Genomic DNA, 18,633 nt, shown 5'->3' with positions numbered 1-18,633 from the left:
TGTATGGCTTATGTTGGCTTATTATTTTGGCTGAAAATCTAGTTGTTTTGGTGGCTGTGTTAGCAAAAAAACTACAAAAATTTCAAATTGGCTCCCTAAAAATAATAATATCATGTGCCAAAAACACATGACATTTTATTTTCTCACATAAGGAAATGCGAGAATTTCCAGAGTTTTCCTCTAAATTTCCCATAAATCTACCAGATATTATTTTTGTTATTGATTTTAGATTTTGTTTTCAGATTCCTTATTATCGATTTTTTGTTACTTTGAGCTTGAAACCTATCACATGATTTATTTTTCGTAATCAGTTTAAAACTTCTGATCTTCATCTTTTTTGCCTAATCCGATTTTGCTAATTCGAAAACCTTCATGTTTTTTTCAGAACCAAAAATATCATAAAATGAGGAGTACGGCAATACTATTGCTGACGATTCTGCTTGTGTTGAGGATATGTGATTGTGAGTTGGGCTAATCAAATAGTAGGGGTTACTGTAGAATGGGAGGGCTACTGTAGAATAGACTGGTTATTGTATAATGTAAGAGTTACTGTAGAAAGAAAGGATTACTGTAGAACGGAAGACTACTATTTGCCACAGTGGCCTAGAAATTTCCAAAATTTTCCTCGGCCTCGAATGTTTGAAACTATCATTTATGACATCGGTCAGCGGTCACCGTAACTCAGCTGGTACCTGCAAAGGTGGGCCCACAAGTACATCTCCTCTAGGGGTTTACATGAAAGAAATTACGAAAAATAAATAAACAATGTTTCATGTTCCTCCACTCTTAATAACCCCTGAAAATTCAGCCCAAAACATCGAAGTCTCCCGAGAACGCGTTCCAGAAGCAATCCGCTACGCTGAACCATCCACAGCTGGACCAAACGTCGAGCAACACGAATTCGTTCCATTATCTCCAGTAAAAAGACGGGCGGCTCGAGCAGCTCCGATTCCAAAGAAACGAGATGCAATTGTAAAAGAGGTGGAAGAAGAGGAGGACATTGATCCAGCCACTGCCACGATTCCAAGCGACGTCGAGGTTCAGAAAGATACGGTAAGGATGAGGAATATGAAGATGTTTGCATGGAAGCTTCTCTAATTCTTTTTTCTTTTGTTTTAATTTTTTGAAATGTACTATAATTTGCATGATCTGTATGTCATAATAACGAATGAATAATGAATGAATTGCTTGTTGCATGCTGTTTTTTAAACCTTCAACTTTGAGCTCAATTATCTCGGCCCGTGTAAAAGGTATCAAACAGCTGTCAATTGATAAAATTTTACTCATGTTATGATAAACATTTTATCAGTTGAACAATTTTTCATACTACTTGTAAGAATCGTGATAATTTAGATGTTTCGCATGATTGTTTTTTTTGCATGAAGTTTTTGAAAGTTTTCTTCAATTTTTCGAGCTTTTTCTAGGTGGACCATCAATATTATGAAGCAGAAACCCATATTGGAAATGAGGAAATGGTCAATAAGTACTGGGTGAATGTGGAGCAGCTTATGAAGAAACCAGGAACTATCGGAAATATGAGTCATCCGTTGCTGAGTCAGAGCTACAGAAGAGCAGTGGTTCGTACTTTTCAAAATTGGATTATAGAAAAAATAGGTTTAGAACTAGTTTAGGGAACTTCTAAACCTTTTCAGATTTTTTTTTCTAAATTTCCGAATTCCTGAATTTCTGAATCCCTGAATTTCTGGATTCCTGAATTTCTGAATTTCTGAATTTCTGAATTTCTGAATTCCTGAATTTCCGAATTTCTGAACTTCTCAATTTCTGATATTTTCTGGGTTTTCTAAATTTTTGAAATTTGTCGAATTTTCAGTATCTCCGAAACTGAAAATTCTGAAAATTTTGTGTGTAGTTTGGTTTTTTTGAAACATGACTACAAAATAACAACAAATCTAAAAAATCAGGAGACTCAAAATTCTCTCACGCCTCGACAAACTTGTAATATTAGGAAAATTCTAGGTTTTCGAAAATATTAGATTCATGGGAAAACAAAAATTCCAATTTTCCAAAAGTGCTATTTTTTTTCATATAGATGAGGGACCAATTGAAAACCAGAAATAAAATTTAGAGCAAAAAATTACAATTCTAATGAGCTACAGTGAGAGTCGAAGAGAAAAATTACTGAATTGATCTACACTTTGAGTTTAATTATCTCGGTTCCTATAAAAGATATCAAAAATGTGTCAACTGATAAAATGTTGGTGATATCATAATAAATAATTTTTAAGTTAAAAATGTTTTGATATCTCTTATAGGAACCGAGATAATTTAGCTCAAAGTGCACTTTCTCATCCGCATACAAATCATTTCCAGGGCGCCCGTCTCCAATTCAAATTCCCATTCTACGGACACAAAATGGCGAATCTCACAATTGCCACAGGCGGATTCATCTACATTGGAGACCATACTCATAACTGGTTGGCAGCTACACAATACATTGCTCCACTGATGGCAAACTTTCATACCTATTTGAATGTAAGTGTTAATTACAGTTCAATTATCTCAATTTCTGAAAAAGATATCTAAAATTTGTCAACTGATAAAATGCTGCTGATAATATAATAAATATTTTATCAGTTGACAACTATTTGATATCTTTTGAAGGAACCGAGATAATTGGGCTCAAAGTGTATAGCTTCCATTATTTTAACTTTTTGAAGACTTCAAATATTGTGTATGCTGATGACGGAGAGACATTTGTAGTCGAGTGGAGAGATGTGCAATTGAAGGAAGATAAGGATAAGAGTAAGTCTGAAATATCTTACATTCGCAACTCTGAAATTTTCTTAGATTCTGCCGCCTTCTCCTTCCAAACCATCCTGCACAAAAACGGAGACATTGTCTTCCTCTACAAGACTGTGCCCTACAACATCTCTCTCATCTCAAGTGCCAATCATCCAGTGAAGCTAGGGATCTCAGATGCTTATATGTTTAAGCATAATATGCATCAGTCAGCTACGCCAAAGAGAGTCATCTATGAATATCATAGAATCGAGCTGGACGCTAGCAAAATTGTGTCAAATACAGTGGTTATATTAAAGGCACAACCAAGTAAGTCTATTTGGTTTTGCGGGTCCAGTATTTATCAGCTACAGTAATCATTTAGCTGGCAAAAAATGATAACTATTTTATCAGTTGATTACTCCTTCATATCTTTTTCAGGAGCCGTGATAAACGGACTCAAAGTTAGGGTTCCACCCGTAAATGCTTACCCTCGCACATTCAACTTTGACCTCTTTCATCTTACCCATAAAAAATAAGAAAAAGTAGTCAACTACAAAAATGTTCATCATAATATCACAAACGTTTTATCAGTTAATCACTTTTGATATCTTACCCAGAAATGGAGATAAATTGGGTCAAAGTTAGGGGTCCTAAAGCGCATGCTTACTCTCGCACTATCAACTTTGACGACTTTCATCTCGTTCCCTGGAAGTGATACCAAAAAGTAGCTAACTATTAAAATCCATCAGTGGAGCAATGTATTGTGTAGCTGCCAACCAGTTATGAGTATGGTCTCCAATGTAGATGAATCCGCCTGTGGCAATTGTGAGATTCGCCATTTTGTGTCCGTAGAATGGGAATTTGAATTGGAGACGGGCGCCCTGGAAATGATTTGTATGCGGATGAGAAAGTGCACTTTGAGCTAAATTATCTCGGTTCCTATAAGAGATATCAAAACATTTTTAACTTAAAAATTATTTATTATGATATCACCAACATTTTATCAGTTGGTTACTTTTTGATATCTTTAACAGGGGCCGAGATAAACTGAGTCAAAGTTAGGGTTCCACCCGTACATGCTTACCTGCGCTTCCTTAACTTTGACCACTTTTATCTCGTTACCCGTAAAGAATAAGAAAAAGTAGTCAACTACCAAAATGTTCATCATAATATCACAAACGTTTTATCAGTTAATCACCTCGGATATCTTTCTCAGGAATTGAGATAAATTGAGCCAACGTCAGTGGCGCGGCACCTCCACCTTTAAGCCTACCTCCTAAAAATAACTTTAATTTCAGCCTGCATCGGATTCGAAACCTGCGACACCTGCACCAACGCCACCCTCCCACACTTCAAATGCCTTTGGTGTCATTCCAAGAAAACCCACGGTGGCCCATTCTGCACCGATGAAGCCGGTCTCCACCGCCGCCGTCAACAGTGGTTCGAAGGAAATTGCTACAAGAGAAGCAAAGGTCTCTACTGCCAAACGGACGACGAAGATGAGATTTATGATGAGGAGGAGTATAAGAACTTGAAACCGCTGGATCCAATTGTTCGTTTTGCGTTCGAGGATCACGAAAGAGAGATGAAGCAGAGGGCCGAGGAAGAGAAGAGGAGGAAGGAAGAGAGTTTGAAAGCGGCAGTGGAGCCAGAATCTAGAGGAGGTGTTGCCACATTGACGATGATAGTATGCTTCTTGTTGGTAGTGGTTGCTTGGCTGGCATATGCCTATTATTATCCACATACGACAAGTGGACAGTTGCTAATCAAGGTGAGTATGTCAGCCTAATATGTCGTAAAACCCGTAACAAGTTAGATCCCTTTTGATCCCTTGATCCCATTTATCTTTGAACCCATTTATCTAGGTTCCTGTCAAAATTGTTTGTCATATTATCACAAACATTTTTTCAGTTAACACATTTTTGATATCTTTGACAGGAACCGAGATAATCAAGGTCAAACTTAACGATTTAAAAATTATTTTTTTTCAGTACCGCCCATCTCGCTGGTCCATTCCAAACAGTCATGTTCGCTACAGTGCGTCGGTTCACATGTAAAACATCTATCGTTTTTCCATTTTTTAACTTTTTCTTTTCTTTTTACAATAATCCTTTTCTTCTTTCTACGAATCCCTACCACGAGTTTACCATTCCCACTGGTGACTTTTCCCCCATCTGACCATCCATAGAATTCTATCTTTTTTAAATTCTGAACTTAATTTTTCATTTCTGATCTATTTGATCTGTCATTTCTAGACTTCTATTAATTTTATTGATCTCCCCCACACACACACTCAATCCAAAAAATTGTTTTAATGTTTTAGAAGAGCTTGTAACTGAATTTTTCGTCCTATAAGGGTTGTAAAGTTTTGATGATTTTAATACATTTTTATTTTTTGGCATATTAAAAAGATAACTGAAAATCTGGAAATTCGAAAAATCTAATCGAGAAAATGTGGTGAATCTTTCAGGATTGCTGAAAGGAAAGATCATGAGGGAATAAACAATAAAGTAGGACAGTGAGAAAAAAGGATGGTATTTTCAGTATCATTTTTGCAACTGTTGAAGATCACGAAGGAAAAAAAACAGAGAAAAATTTCTGAAAACATTAAAAAATAAATAGAACCTATGTAAAGGATTAATCTGTGAACTCCATTTCCGAAGTCATCCCTGGATACGGACTATATTGCCATTCTAATGTTTCGTCTGAAGATGATGCAATCTCTTCTCCATAATTATCAGCCACTCCGAAGCACCATCCAGTACCGTCCGAGTCTTCAAATGGGTCGATTGATGGTGGTGACCATTCTAGAATTAGAATATTTTTTGAACTTTTTCTGCGGATTTTAAGGACTTGCAGTTTGAACTCAATTATCTCGGTTCTTAAAAGATATATTAAAAATCTGTCAACTGATAAATTGTTGCTGATATGATGTCAAAAATTTTATAAGTTAACAGATTTTTGATATCAGTTACAGAAATCGAGATAATTAGGTGAGAGTGTAAGTATTAGGAGTTAAGTTCTACAAAGAAATAATGTGACTTATTGTTGGAATTATAAAACTGCGATCTGCGTGTTTTCAGACTCAGTGTAAAACACTCTGTCTTTTGTACTGAGTCGGCATACACCGAGGTCGCAGTTTTTTGTTCCGACAATACCAGGAAGCGTGTCCAGTGAGCTTTCAATGCTCGGTGACTCGGAAGCATGGATCTCGAGAACTGGGGTCGCGCTTGTTGATTCTGAAATCTATTGATTTAGATATTCAGAGAATCTAGCAAAAAGTATCGACGAATTTACCACTAGGCTCTCTCGATTTCGGTGACTCTGACGTCTCGCACTCATCTTCATTCTTCTTCGGATTGATGATCTCCTGGCCTTCCTTCCCATTTCCCCCAACAGTAACCGCGTTGTTTTCCATTGATTGTTCAGAGCTTACATCCTGATCCGACGTCCTCTCATGATCTTGGGTGGCTTGCTCCACGATAGTTGGCTCTTGAGATGGACCCCCTAGAGCTTCTTCGTACTGACTAACAATCATTAACTTTTCCATCTGTTTCAGTGAAGGTGAAACTAACTCTGGACAGTCTAGATGCACTTCTTGATTGTTCATTGTATTGTCATAGGCTTTCTCCCGATTCTCGCCAGGAAGTGGGATGGATTCAACATTGATTGCCTCGCTATTACTAATCTGTGATACTGATGGTACCAATGGTGAAAATTGTGGATTTCCGGATTTTAAATCTTGATCCCCTGATTTTTCCTTCTCTTCGGATGCTTGCTCAGCCATAGTTGGCTCCAGAGACGGACTTCTGGATATTTCTTCGTACAGCATATTGATGATTGATACATCAATGCCTCCCTTACCGTCTCTGACCTGATCTTCTGACGGTCCCAATGGTAGAGAAGGTGAACGAATTCGAGGGTTAAAACGTGAAAGACCTCGATTAGGAGAAGTGGTCCGATGTGCATCCCATTGGAATTGATTCCTTCTTCTCCAAGAGCTGTCAAACGACGCATCTGGGGTTGGGAGTAGCGGAGGTCTCGTGAATCGCTGTTCACCATAAGGAAAGTTTGGTCCAGCTTCGATGCCTCGGAAGACTGGACCACGAAATTGAGCTTCTGGATTATTGCGATAGTCCGCAGACGGAGGTATGTAGATAGCGGAGCCCCTAACCTCTTGAGCAAAATCGGTCCAATCCCCATAGTTTAGCTGTTCTGAATACTGGTGGCTGGATTGGCCTGGCCTAGAGTTCATGCATCCATTTGGAGGCTGGTATGGCCTATAGCGGCTACCATCTTCCGGACCTCTGAAATATAGATTTGAGAAGTGGGGCAGTAAATGAGTTATCAGTGTGATGTTTACATGTTATGTTTTGCTATCACACTTTTACGAAATTGAAAGTTCAGAATAATTAGTGTCCGATAAGTAGTGTATGAATCAAAATTACGGTATTTCGGTAGAGCACGTCTGCTAGACGTCCAGCTAGGTGTTTTCTGTATAGTGCTAATATAGATACAAGTAACTCACGCATATCTTCTAGCTCCTCCTCTCCACGATGCTCCTCTCATTGATTCTATTGGTCGTGAGCCAAATCTGAAATAACTCTTGTGGAAAAGGACGAAAGAATTCTAATACCTTTTTATATACTCGAGAATTTTTTCGATGTTCCAAACTTAGAAGTTTCAAGCAGCGTCACTCTGAAAATGTTTGATATATAGGATCCTTGTAAGGGAAGATGTGGGAACGGCTGATAAGAAAAATATGAAACTCTAGATCCAGTATCCGCTTTCATGAATGACATCAATCAGCTCGCGCCGCCACAGCTCAGCAGTTAGCGGGAGTTTTGTGAATTAATTTTTTTATGTCCAGCTCTTTTAACTAATCAAACACCTCCACCAAGTACTCATCACAAGACTCATAGACCTCAAAATAGCGTAAAACGTAAATTCACGTCAGACAGCTACCCCCTAATTATGAGCAATACTAATCCTTGCGAACTTTTTCCCCACAAATCAAAATCAAAAATGGGTGAGAATGTTTTGATGAAGGAGAGTTTAGAAAGATAATTATAGGAATGTGCGCACTTCTGGGTAATAATTACGTCATCAGGCAGATGATCGGTACCGTGAGCCACTGCTATGCGTTTGTTTTCAACTCATTTATATCGGCTCTTATAAGAGATATCAAAAAGTTGTCAACTGAAAAAAGCAGATTGTCACGAACAAGTCTTCAGTTCACACAATTTTCAAGTATCCCACCAAAATTGAGATAATTAAGCTAAAAGCGCAAGTACAGCATAAGGAATTCGTTCCATTAGAGGAAGAGGAGTTTGGAGAAGAATAGCTGGTCTTTTTTAGCTGATATAGGCTGATAGCTGATAAAAGAGACAGAAAGAAAAAAGGCTGAACGATTCAAAAAAAAACAAGGAAAGAAAAGTTCTCCAAAAAAACACTAATTCTCGAGCATCCAGGAGCATCGCCTCTGAAATAAGGTAAGTCTCCAGGTAGCACCAGGCAACACAAGTGTTTTTTCTCCATTTTTCAAGTGGTCAATGACGGGATTTGAAAAAACTAACCAAAAGTTAGTGGATTCAGAGAATTGAAAAAAAGATGATTTCAATAAAGCTATGGTTCCTGGCACATTAGTCCGGTGATTAGCAAAAAGAAAATAGACCGACAAAAATCCACCTGCTCCTTTAAAATTACGGTACATTTTCAACGGATACGCTTCTACGAGGGGACGGGTCTCTACACGAAGAAATAGCAAAAAAGTCAATCCATTAGAAAAAGATTTCTAGAACATTCTCTGACAGTCTTCCATCAGTGATGATTCATCACTGTTATATGGTCCACTACTGACTGTTATGTGCTATGAGTCATTCGAAATTTTTCGAAAATCATAAATCATTGGTCTACATGAAAAACATGACAAATATATTTTGAAAAAAATCGACCGGTAAATATTCTTAAAACCTGTAATAAAAGGGAGCCTACATTGCCAAATTTGAGCTCAATTATCTCAACTCCTATAAAACTCAGGGAATTTCGGGCAATTTGCCGTGAAAGTGGGCTGCCTTGCCCCCACCGTGGGGGCAACGGCGCCCATTTGATGGGCAAAGTGCCCAAAACCTGGGCAATTTTCTCACGCCATACCGTAATCTTGCCCAAGTGTAGCCCAAAGCAAGCCCAACTCAAGCCGCAAGCTTGCCGCAAAAAAACGAGGGCACGCGCTCGTTTCGTTTTAATATTCTTTTTTCAAAACCTTGCCCAAATCTTGCCAGAGTCTCGCCCACCTAGCAATTTGCCCAAATCAGTGGGCGTGGGCGCCCAACCCTTGCCCAAAATTCCCTGAGAAGATATAAAAAAATATGTCAACTCATAAAAAATTTCTGATATTATGATAAGCAGTTTATCAGTCGACAACTTTTTTGAATCTTTAACAGGGGCCGAGAAAAATTGGCTCAAAGTTCAAAGTTAGTGGCCTTCTATTACAGGTTTTGCGGTGATTGATTTTACTCAAAAAGTCCAATTCATCTATATCAAACAATTAAAAAAATTGGACAGAAAAATGACGTATACAATCACCCAATTCTGTTTGACCCATTTTTAACAGGTGGTCTATCTATACAAAAAGCACTTTTCAAAAGTTCAAGTCTGGGCAAACACTAACACATGTCCCAAAAAAAGATTTCTAGAAACCAAAAAGAAGATAAATCTCTTCTTAAGACCTTTCAACTGCCATGAAATAAAACTGGGCGAGTGCTCTCCAATAAACGGCAGCTAATTTAAAGAGAAAGCAATTCGTTTTTTTTTGGTACTATAGTAGACAGGGGGCTCATAAAATCGGAGATTGGATTGTTGGAAACTTAAGAAAAAAGTAGATTGGGGATATTGAAAATCTGAAAAAGGAGAACCCATAGTAGAAAAAAGGGGCGGAGCTTGCTGTTTAACTTTGTGATAACATTTGATAGTGATAAATTTGTGAAACGCCAAAAAAGGAACAAAGATTGTGAAAGAAGGCATGGGAAAATGGAAATATTGTATTCAAAAAAAAAAAGGGTGAAAGGGATTTTTAGTACAATAAAAATTTGCAAAAAGGAAGACGGAATGTATATTATCAGTTGAAATTTTGGAAAAAATAAACTGTGGGAGAATCGGAAAAGAATTATGACAAAAATTTGAGGAATTGGAAAAATGGAAATTGAGGATGACAGGAAATTGAAAGTTGAGAAAAATGATGAAAACATATTGAAATCTGTCATAAGTTATGCTATCAAAAAAAAATCACATTGTTTGCATTTTGAAGTATCGATTTGCTCCACGATTATTCTGGAATAATTTAAATATTGGAAAGCCAACGAATAGTTAACTTGAATCCATTTTTACTCGGTTTCTGTAAAAGATATCAAAAAGTGATCAACTAACAAAATATTCCTCAAAATCTGAAAAACATATTATCAGTTGATTACTTTTTGGTATCTTTCACAAAAACTGAGATGAATGAACTCAAAGTTGGTTTTACGGTATCTCGATTGTTAGTAAAATACAAAAATTTCAGGGGTGCCATTTTATTGGAGTGTTTAAATAGTTGTTTTTTAAAATTTATTTCTATACTCTCAGGATATCTCACAATTTATAATTAATTTTTAATTAGATAAAATGATAAAATTAGATAAAATGATTTTAATTAGAAAAAAAGTATAGATAGATATCTATACTTTTGGATAGCTACATATACCGGAAACACTCTAATAGCACGCCACTCGGACTGTCCACGTTGAGCCTATGTATCTCACTTAATTTGAAAGATATCAAAAAGTTGTCAACTAATAAAATGTTTATCATAATATCAGCAATATTTTATCAGTTAGCAACTTTTTGATATCTTTCACAGAAAATGAGATACATGGGCTCAAAGTGCGCGGTCCGGGTGGCGTTTTATTAGAGTGTTTACGGTATTTCCCGTTAGGAGATGAAAATCATACCAAAAAATCTGTAAAAAAAGGTCCCACCCCTTTCACCAAATTTATCTCGGTTCCTGTAGGAGATATCAAAAAGTAATCAATTGATAAAATATTTTTGATAATATGAAAAATATTTTGTTAGTTGACCACTTTTTGATACGTCTCACAGGTAATGAGAAAAACTAGCTTCAAGTTAAGATTGTGGCAAACTCGGTTGTCGTCGAGTTCACAATCGTAGCTTCAAGCATTTTGATGATTCACCACCAAAATTATCTAGTTCCGTTAGATTTTCGACTTAATTATAGGACACAGGTAAAACTTCACCAAAATTTTTCATTTAGTTTCCCATACTAATTATCTGAAATTAAAAAATTGTTTGCCACCTGTAGGCATCATTCCATAGACTATAGAGAATCGTGATTAGAAATCTAGAAGTTGCTTACCATGTCTCTGTATCCATTAAGTCATAATCTGGAGAAGCAAATGTATCCCGGATAACCTGAAGTAAAATGTTTAGGTTAGTATTCAAAATCTATATACCTCAAATGCGTCTCGGCTGGGTGGATGGGAAATAATCAACAATTTCGTTGAACCTAGGATCCCCATATGTTGGCTCCTCGGCCTCATCTTGGAGGTCCATGTCCTCATAGATCGCTTGCGATTCCTCCAACTCCTCTGAAGCCCTGTGCTGATCATTGAGACTTGGATCGTGGTTTTCGGTATTGGTACCCGCCACATCCACATCGTTTGGGGATACAGGTCTTCCAAAGATTTCATATTCATCCGAATCAATATAATGGAAATTGTCAGGATTTTCAATTGGATCCTGTGGGTTCAGGCTGGAAAACGTTGGAGCTTGGTGTCCCTGAGTGTAGCTGGTCTGTGAAGCGTCTAGGATGGGGTCAAATTGATTCGAGCTATCGCCAGAGATGTGACCAGAATTCTGGTATTTTCCATCAGATGCATATTCATCTTCTCCTTCAATACTCACGGCTTCTTTCTGGTCTTCTCTCATTGTGTCTTGAATTTTAAGATCTTGGTTCTGAATACCCTTCTCTTCATTGTGAATGGGGATATCCAGGTTCTGGCCTTCCAGTTCTCCTCTTGTGAAATCTGTCTGTTGGTGTTGGTTCCGGGGGAGAACCAACCGAAATTTTAGGAGCTGGATCTTCGGTGGCACATAATTTTTAATATATTTGATCTGCTCCGATCGATGGTTTTCCTCCTGGGTTTCTGTAGTGGTCAAAGAACTACAATCAAACTGAAAATTGTTGCTTTACTTGAGTTACCATACTAGAAACTCACTATGGCGCACTGTCTTCGATGGTCACAGACAGAGACTTGCTCCGCAAACTGTTTCCCGCATTGGCACACAAAACGGAAGCACTTTCTGAAAAAAGGAAGATATGTTATCGGCCAAAAAGCTGTAAACATACGTGTGAGCTGCAAAGTGCTCATGGATAGCTACAATGTTGTTCACATGGTCACATATCCCATGCTCTTCGGGGTAGGTACAGATGAGGAGGATTCCTCCGGGTGGGTATCTGTAAATGCGGAAAGTTTGGAAAAAAAAAATTAATAACAGGATGGTTAGCGACATAGTTAATGAATAGACTGAACTGAAATTTTATTTGAAAGTTATGCGCCTTTAAACATATGCTTCTTAATATTATTCGGGATGAGGAGTATTGCCCCGTTTAAGGTACACACCTCGAACAATTAGATTTTAAATTTTGAACTTACTGAGCACCGTCCTGACTGCTGTTTCTTTGCGCGGAAGTCATGACGGTCGATTGCAACTTGCCAAACTGAAACATCATTTTTTGAATTAAGTACAAAAATGAAACAAGCCACTGTGTGAAAACTTGATCGAGTTTCAGAAGTAGTTTAATGTTAATGGTCGACTGAAATATAGAAAATAAACAGAGAAACAAAAAGAGCAGAGGAAAAAAAAGAAAAGGAAAGAATGTCATAAAATCCATAACAGTGCATTTTTCATGTTTTTTATTACGCTTTTTGTATTGTTTAGTTTCCCAAAAGAAGGTATCTATGGGTGGGAAATTGGAGAGGTCAGGAATGGTGCTTATTTGAAAAATGGGGAGAAAGGTGAGAAAGAATAAGAACCTGGCGATTCGAAAAAAGGAGACTTTGTGCAAAAAAAAAGTCAAGAAAATCAAAAAATATAATTAAGAAATATCTTCTCAAACGTTTTCCGATAATTTTAGTTTTTGCACACTTTTACAGTTCGGTTCATTTTTTAGAAACAGTTAACAAATCCTTTCCAATGCTCTAGAATTGAGACTGTTGATTTAAAAAAAAGTAGAAATCTGATTTCCAGTTCAAAAGAGTATTCGAAGCAAATAATGTTAGAATACAGTCAAATGAACTTTTCGAAAAATATGCACTACTTAAAGTGCAAAGGTAAAGTACACTCTCTGTTTCTCTAGATGTTTCTCCTCCTCTTTCTCCTACAAAGACAAATATGAGATAGCCAGGTAGTGTAATTCTTTTTTCCTGGTTAATATATGGGGAGGGGAAAGTGAAAAGATTTACAGAAAAAAATTATTCACAAAAAAGACGAACTTAATACGAACTATATAACAGGCGGCAAAACGAAAAAACCCCGATAAAATTGTAATATATTTTTTGGTTGACAGTTTTGAGACAATTACAATAATACTTCTAAACACGCATGCGAGTTTACAAAGCATTTAATTTATTTTTGCACACCTTTAGACTTTAAGATTCATTTTAAAAGGCAATTGAGGTAAATACCAGTTGGACTTCTGTGAGAAAACCGCGTTTTTAGAGAATTTCATAAAGTGCAAGGAACAGTTCAGTTCAATGTCACCTTGCTTGACTAACTATCAGACATATGCTGATTTACAAGGCTCCGCCCCCAGACAAGGCTCCGCCCCCAAGACCGCTAGTCCTAGCATGTGACCTTCCTTCTGAGATGAACCCCCAGTTTTTTTTAATTTTTTGGGACTTTTTGAAACAAATTTTGATTTTTTAAATAAAAAATGGGATTGATGGAATTGTTAGAATCTGTTTTCTACTGAAGGTCCGAACTTGATAGCAAAAAGGCTAAAAATTCTGTAATATTCCATCTTTTATGAAAAAAACCGAAATCATAATTTTTGTGTCAAAAATTCATTCAGAAAGCTTGGGAAGACTGCGAGAAGCAATTGAAATTTGCAAAAATAACAAAGCGAAGAAAATGAACACCTGGTGCCAATGTTTTGGCATACAAATGAAATGTTTTGAAAGGACAATGCATTCGAGAAAAACATAAATGTTTACAAATTAAAAAACAAAAAAAACACTGGAGGTGAACATTCAAATGAAGAGGTATCAAGAAAAGCGGTAGAAGAAAATAGTAAGATCGGGAAATCTAAAAATTGGGAAAATAATTTCTACAGAATTGATACAATTAAAAGATGAGAAATGGGTGAATAAAACTTAAGCTTATGGGGAATGGCAAGTAAAGGAATTTAGGTCACAGAGAAAATTATTGAGAAAACAGTATTACAGTATAAAGAAGTTAAGATACATGGAACTTGAGGTCAATTTTCAATAAGGTCGTTGAGCCTTAACCAATTTGACCATTCTTAGCTGCCTCTTGATCGGCTCTTCTGTAAAAAACAGCTTGAACGGCTTGCTATAACTTCACAGTTTTTTTAACTGTCTTTTTTTCCTATTTTTCGGAAATGTCTAGAACTTTCGAAGATCTTCCCGATATCTCAAAGGACCTATTTCATTGCAAGACGATTTTGTTAAAAGCCAAAGAAAATTTTTTATATGATTTTCTGATCCACTTACCTTTTCCGTGCTACTTTTTGCAAGTTGAACACAGTTTGTACTGGGGGCAAATCTCTTGGAACCCTAAAACATCATTCTAGAATTCGAAGGACAGAATTTCAAGAAACTGACCTAGTTGTCACGCCTCCTGCTCGTCCATAATCGCCATACATTGGGATTGATCTAAACTGAGATGATGTTCCAGTTGTTTCCCTCTTGGCTTCTGGAGGCTTCTGAATTGACAAATTTATGTTTTCTGGTGACTGTCGTACCCCTGAAAATATTATGTTTTTATAGCTCCAAGAATCCTGAGTCCTACTTTCTGGAGCTCTCGAAGTGATCGACGACATATTATGTTGTAAGGTGGACTGCTGATGAGCCGTTGGAACCTGTTGAGACACTGTCCTAGGAAGTGGGGGCTTGTGAAGCAATATACCACCCGATGAATTAAGTCTTTGGCCTAGATTTCTAGTACAAAGAGACTGGTGAGATGAAGACTCTTGACGAGATATATGAACCATTGGAAGCACTTAAAATCAATTTATATCTCTAGAAATTTGAAAAAAAAAACTCATGAAACTCTGGAGGCCTGAACTGCCCCTGGGCTCGTAATGAAACTCTGGAGGCCTGAACTGCCCCTGGGCTCGGTAGTGGTCCACCACCACTGGTAGTGTCTCTGATCCCTGCCGATCGGTGTCTTCCACCAGATACTGGGTATTTTTGGGTCATTGATCTTCTTCTTCCTGAAACTCCAATTTTAAACATAAGAGTATCTTCCAGAAGCTGAAAGCTTCTTCTCTGCCATCTACACTGACTAGGTTCTGGAGATGCAGATTCACGGGACAGGTGTCTTGAAGTTTCAGGAGCTGGTGATCCTTCAGATGCTTCTGCAATCCTACTTATTTCGTAATCACGTTAATGACAGAATTTACCTTCAGAGTCATTCGTGTCAGAAGACGTCAGATTGGCATCGGAAGCTTCTGTTTTTTGCCCATCCATATTCGTTTGCTCTCTATTTCTGATCATCTCATTCCGATTTAATCTCGCTTCCGTATCCGATGCCTCTTCCATATCAGATGTCTTCAGCAGCGGAGGCATCGACGACCGCGAACCTGAAACTTGGAAAACTGAAGAATCCAAAAAAAAAGACACCTACTTCCTGGAGAAAATGTTTCTGGCGACTCCAAAGGTTCTGGCTGATAGCTCAAAGGCGGTGGAACAATCCGACGGGTGTCGCCCTCGGATCTTTCCACCGCAACACAATTAGATGGGGAGTTTCCGTCGTATAAGCTTGAAAGCTCTGATTTTTTTCTTGGCTCAAGCATAGCTTGAATCGCATAGCTTTTAACGAATTCCTCATGAGTTTCCAAGTTTACAGGGAAACTGGATGGACGTTGCATTGGGCGAGGTGATTGAGCTGAACTGGAATCGTTGCCTTGAGGAGTTTCTTCTGATGGGTTCATGAGACTTGTTGGCTGAGCCCCTTGTTGGAATGGGACATCTTGAAGATTTTTTAGAGAATTGGAACCTGGACGACGTGTTTGTGGAGCGGAAGAAACACCTGATGACTTTGAACACTTTGAACATTCACAAGACTTGACTTTGGAATCCTGTGCAACGGTGGTCTTAGGCTGGTCCAGATAAGCCAAATTTGAGCTAGATGACGATTGAGGTATCTGTACTTTACAAAAACCAGATAGACGTTCCAGATTCTCTAAAGCTGGGAAGCTTCTGGAAGATTCTGATGTGCCCAGGTGACTATTGGGCATCATGGATCCAATTTCACGACCGGATGTATTCAAAAAACGAATTCTTGGAGAAAACTCCGAGTTTTTAGCTAGAAGGTTCTCCCTGGGAGTAGATGCCTTTGAAGGTCCTGCATCTGAAAAAAATCACATTTTGTTTCTCGAACCTTCTGGAGCTCACCTTTTGATCGTCTTTCCACAGTTCCAATTTCAGGAGGCAGTTGAAGAACCAGCTCTTCAGGTTCTACGGTATTTTGGAACTGAGCATCAGCTTTGGCAGGCATTTGAAGAAGCGGTGTTTGAATCTCGTTGATCTCTTTGGGAGCCATTATTCCCAAGCGTTCTGTTTGAGTAGCGGAACTCGATTTGGCTGGCTCGGCCCCTCAAAAAGTTGCATAGATCAATTCTTTGAAAATTAAGAACGTACTAAAATGCCCAACGAATATTATATCGTCATCGGAATCATCAAGTGTAATCACTTCTTCGAATGACTCCCTAATGGATTCTGGATCCGTGCTTACTGTAGCTTCTGATTTAGCTTCCGGTTACTGTAGATGCTAGATCCTCGGTTACTGTAGCTGCTGAATCCTTGGTTACTGTATCCAAACCAGAATCTTCCTCTGAAACCTCGCAGACTCCAGATTTATGAAATTCCATTTTTGGCTCTTAATGGCAAGGGACGCCCACGAGGGAAGTTTTGCTTAGTAAGTTGAGATTTACCGATTTTTTCAGGTTTTCTGACTGTGTTTCCATCAAATTTTTGTGCACCAGCCAGTCAAAAACACCATCCAGTATCCTCCGAGTCTTCAAATGGGTCGACATATGGTGGTGACCATTCTGGAATCAGGATAAAACCAGATACCATGATTTCTCTGATAGCAAGTGTACTTTGAGCTCAATGGGAACAATCGTGAAACTTGAAAGAATCGGCAAATCTTAACTCAGGCATAATTTTCCTAATGGCTCTCTCCCCTTGTCATAAAGAGCCACTTTTTTGATCTACCCGGCTGAGCCATCGCGGACAAAACTTCGAAATGCGATAGAGGTGCACTGACAGATGAAGAAAACGATCCTGGAACTTTTGAAGCTGTTGGTGTCCCTAGCAGAGTAACTAGAACTTGATTTGCTTCTTGAAGAGTTGATGAAGAAGTATTCGATGTTCCTGGGCCAGATTGAGATTCTTGGATCAGACCTTCTGGTTCTGGAGATTGGGATGGACCATGAAAGATAGGCTCTTCTGATTTAGCTAGAGGAGGAATTGCAATTTCTGAAAAAATCAATTGTTTAAACATTTTTACAGACAGAAAAGGACCAATTCGTTGTTGAGGCATCTCAGTTGCCAGCACCAGAGGAATATTCATTTCGGTTTTCTTTTTTTCTGGAAATTTAGAAACTTCTGGAACCGATCTGTTAGCTAAGACTCACTTGGCGGGATCATGGGAAATTCTGATGTGGCTTCTGGAACTTTCTGTGAGCCCCTCGAAGATTCTTCTCTTCTTGAACCACGATGACGTGAATAGCTCCTCAATGACCCAGAAGACGACCTAGACCTTCTTCTTTTCCGGTAATCATCAGTTTTATAACGGTGACGTTTTCTTGAGGAGCTTCCAGAATCCCGACACGGCGACGGTTCCCTGCCATGCCTTTTGCGTATATCCTCGTGATGCGCAGCAATTCTCTCTCTTTTCTTTCCTTCCGACTCGTTGAGAGGATGGTACCCATCCCAAGCATTGTTATTGAAATTCAGTCTTTCTACTCTCGATGACCAATTGCAGAATCCGTCAGTTCCTCTGGCTTCCTTCTTCTCCTCCTCCGTCGCTGGACGAATATAGATGGACCGGAGTTCAGCATCGTTTTCAACTTGGAAAAACGGTTTATGGATAGAACGCGACATGCTTGTGGTCTGAAAGTACGGTAGATTTGTGGAGTTTCTATAGGATCTTTAAGGAAGGTTCTCAAAGAGCGTTTTTGGGTATGGTCATTAAGGCCAGAATTCTGAGCTTAGGAGCTCTAGAAGATTCTGTGAGGTTGAGTGTATTCTCGCTGAAACATATATTGTAGTCCACGAAAACCTGTCCAGGTCGCGGCCCTGTTCTTTACAGCCTTGCTTGCGTGTCAATACCATAAAAAACTCACCGCATTGCACCGAACTTTTCGATGATGATGAAACTCCAACTTCCCTCCAAAAAATCGGCTACACATGACGCACTGTATGCAAAAGGCACCCCTGAAAAATCCTTTTTTTCTATAACTTTCTTCTTTGACTCACGTATGCTGAAAGAAATGCTCATTTATAGCTGCATGGACACCAACAAAAGAACAAATCGAATTGTCTTTCTCGGGGTACTCGCACCGGTAGAGTTGCGCCTTTTTGCCTCTAT

General features: G+C 38.4%; 4 protein-coding genes across 4 annotated transcripts; 1 reads left to right on the top strand and 3 right to left on the bottom strand.

The window, feature by feature from the left end:
• Positions 1 to 403: 403 nt before the first annotated feature.
• Positions 404 to 4,799, top strand: Cbr-pxd-1 (the record flags this gene model as incomplete). Its single annotated transcript, XM_045244430.1, has 7 exons — positions 404 to 461; positions 809 to 1,053; positions 1,425 to 1,577; positions 2,332 to 2,493; positions 2,679 to 3,069; positions 4,041 to 4,513; positions 4,734 to 4,799. The coding sequence occupies 7 exons, from the start codon at positions 404 to 406 to the stop codon at positions 4,797 to 4,799; spliced, it is 1,548 nt and encodes a 515-aa protein (XP_045092447.1).
• A 580-nt stretch (positions 4,800 to 5,379) lies between these two features.
• Positions 5,380 to 7,311, bottom strand: CBG26131 (the record flags this gene model as incomplete). The annotated part of the gene is made up of 3 exons (XM_045244429.1): positions 5,380 to 5,549; positions 6,040 to 7,049; positions 7,271 to 7,311. 3 exons carry the CDS (start codon positions 7,309 to 7,311, stop codon positions 5,380 to 5,382), a joined length of 1,221 nt encoding a protein of 406 aa, XP_045098229.1.
• A 3,936-nt stretch (positions 7,312 to 11,247) lies between these two features.
• CBG26130 lies at positions 11,248 to 12,526 on the bottom strand (the record flags this gene model as incomplete). The annotated part of the gene is made up of 4 exons (XM_045244428.1): positions 11,248 to 11,967; positions 12,012 to 12,096; positions 12,143 to 12,250; positions 12,450 to 12,526. The coding sequence occupies 4 exons, from the start codon at positions 12,524 to 12,526 to the stop codon at positions 11,248 to 11,250; spliced, it is 990 nt and encodes a 329-aa protein (XP_045098228.1).
• A 1,772-nt stretch (positions 12,527 to 14,298) lies between these two features.
• On the bottom strand, positions 14,299 to 18,454 carry CBG26129 (the record flags this gene model as incomplete). The annotated part of the gene is made up of 11 exons (XM_045244427.1): positions 14,299 to 14,341; positions 14,529 to 14,591; positions 14,640 to 14,781; positions 14,827 to 15,036; positions 15,170 to 15,394; positions 15,440 to 15,619; positions 15,664 to 16,389; positions 16,434 to 16,634; positions 17,256 to 17,519; positions 17,678 to 18,155; positions 18,389 to 18,454. 11 exons carry the CDS (start codon positions 18,452 to 18,454, stop codon positions 14,299 to 14,301), a joined length of 2,598 nt encoding a protein of 865 aa, XP_045098227.1.
• Positions 18,455 to 18,633: the final 179 nt, after the last annotated feature.

This window comes from Caenorhabditis briggsae (assembly GCF_000004555.2).
Source record: "Caenorhabditis briggsae complete genome, chrIII, whole genome shotgun sequence".
Taxonomy (NCBI): Eukaryota; Metazoa; Nematoda; class Chromadorea; order Rhabditida; family Rhabditidae; genus Caenorhabditis; species Caenorhabditis briggsae.
Note: the sequence above shows the minus strand (reverse complement) of the source record. Positions and strands in the feature narration are given on the sequence as shown.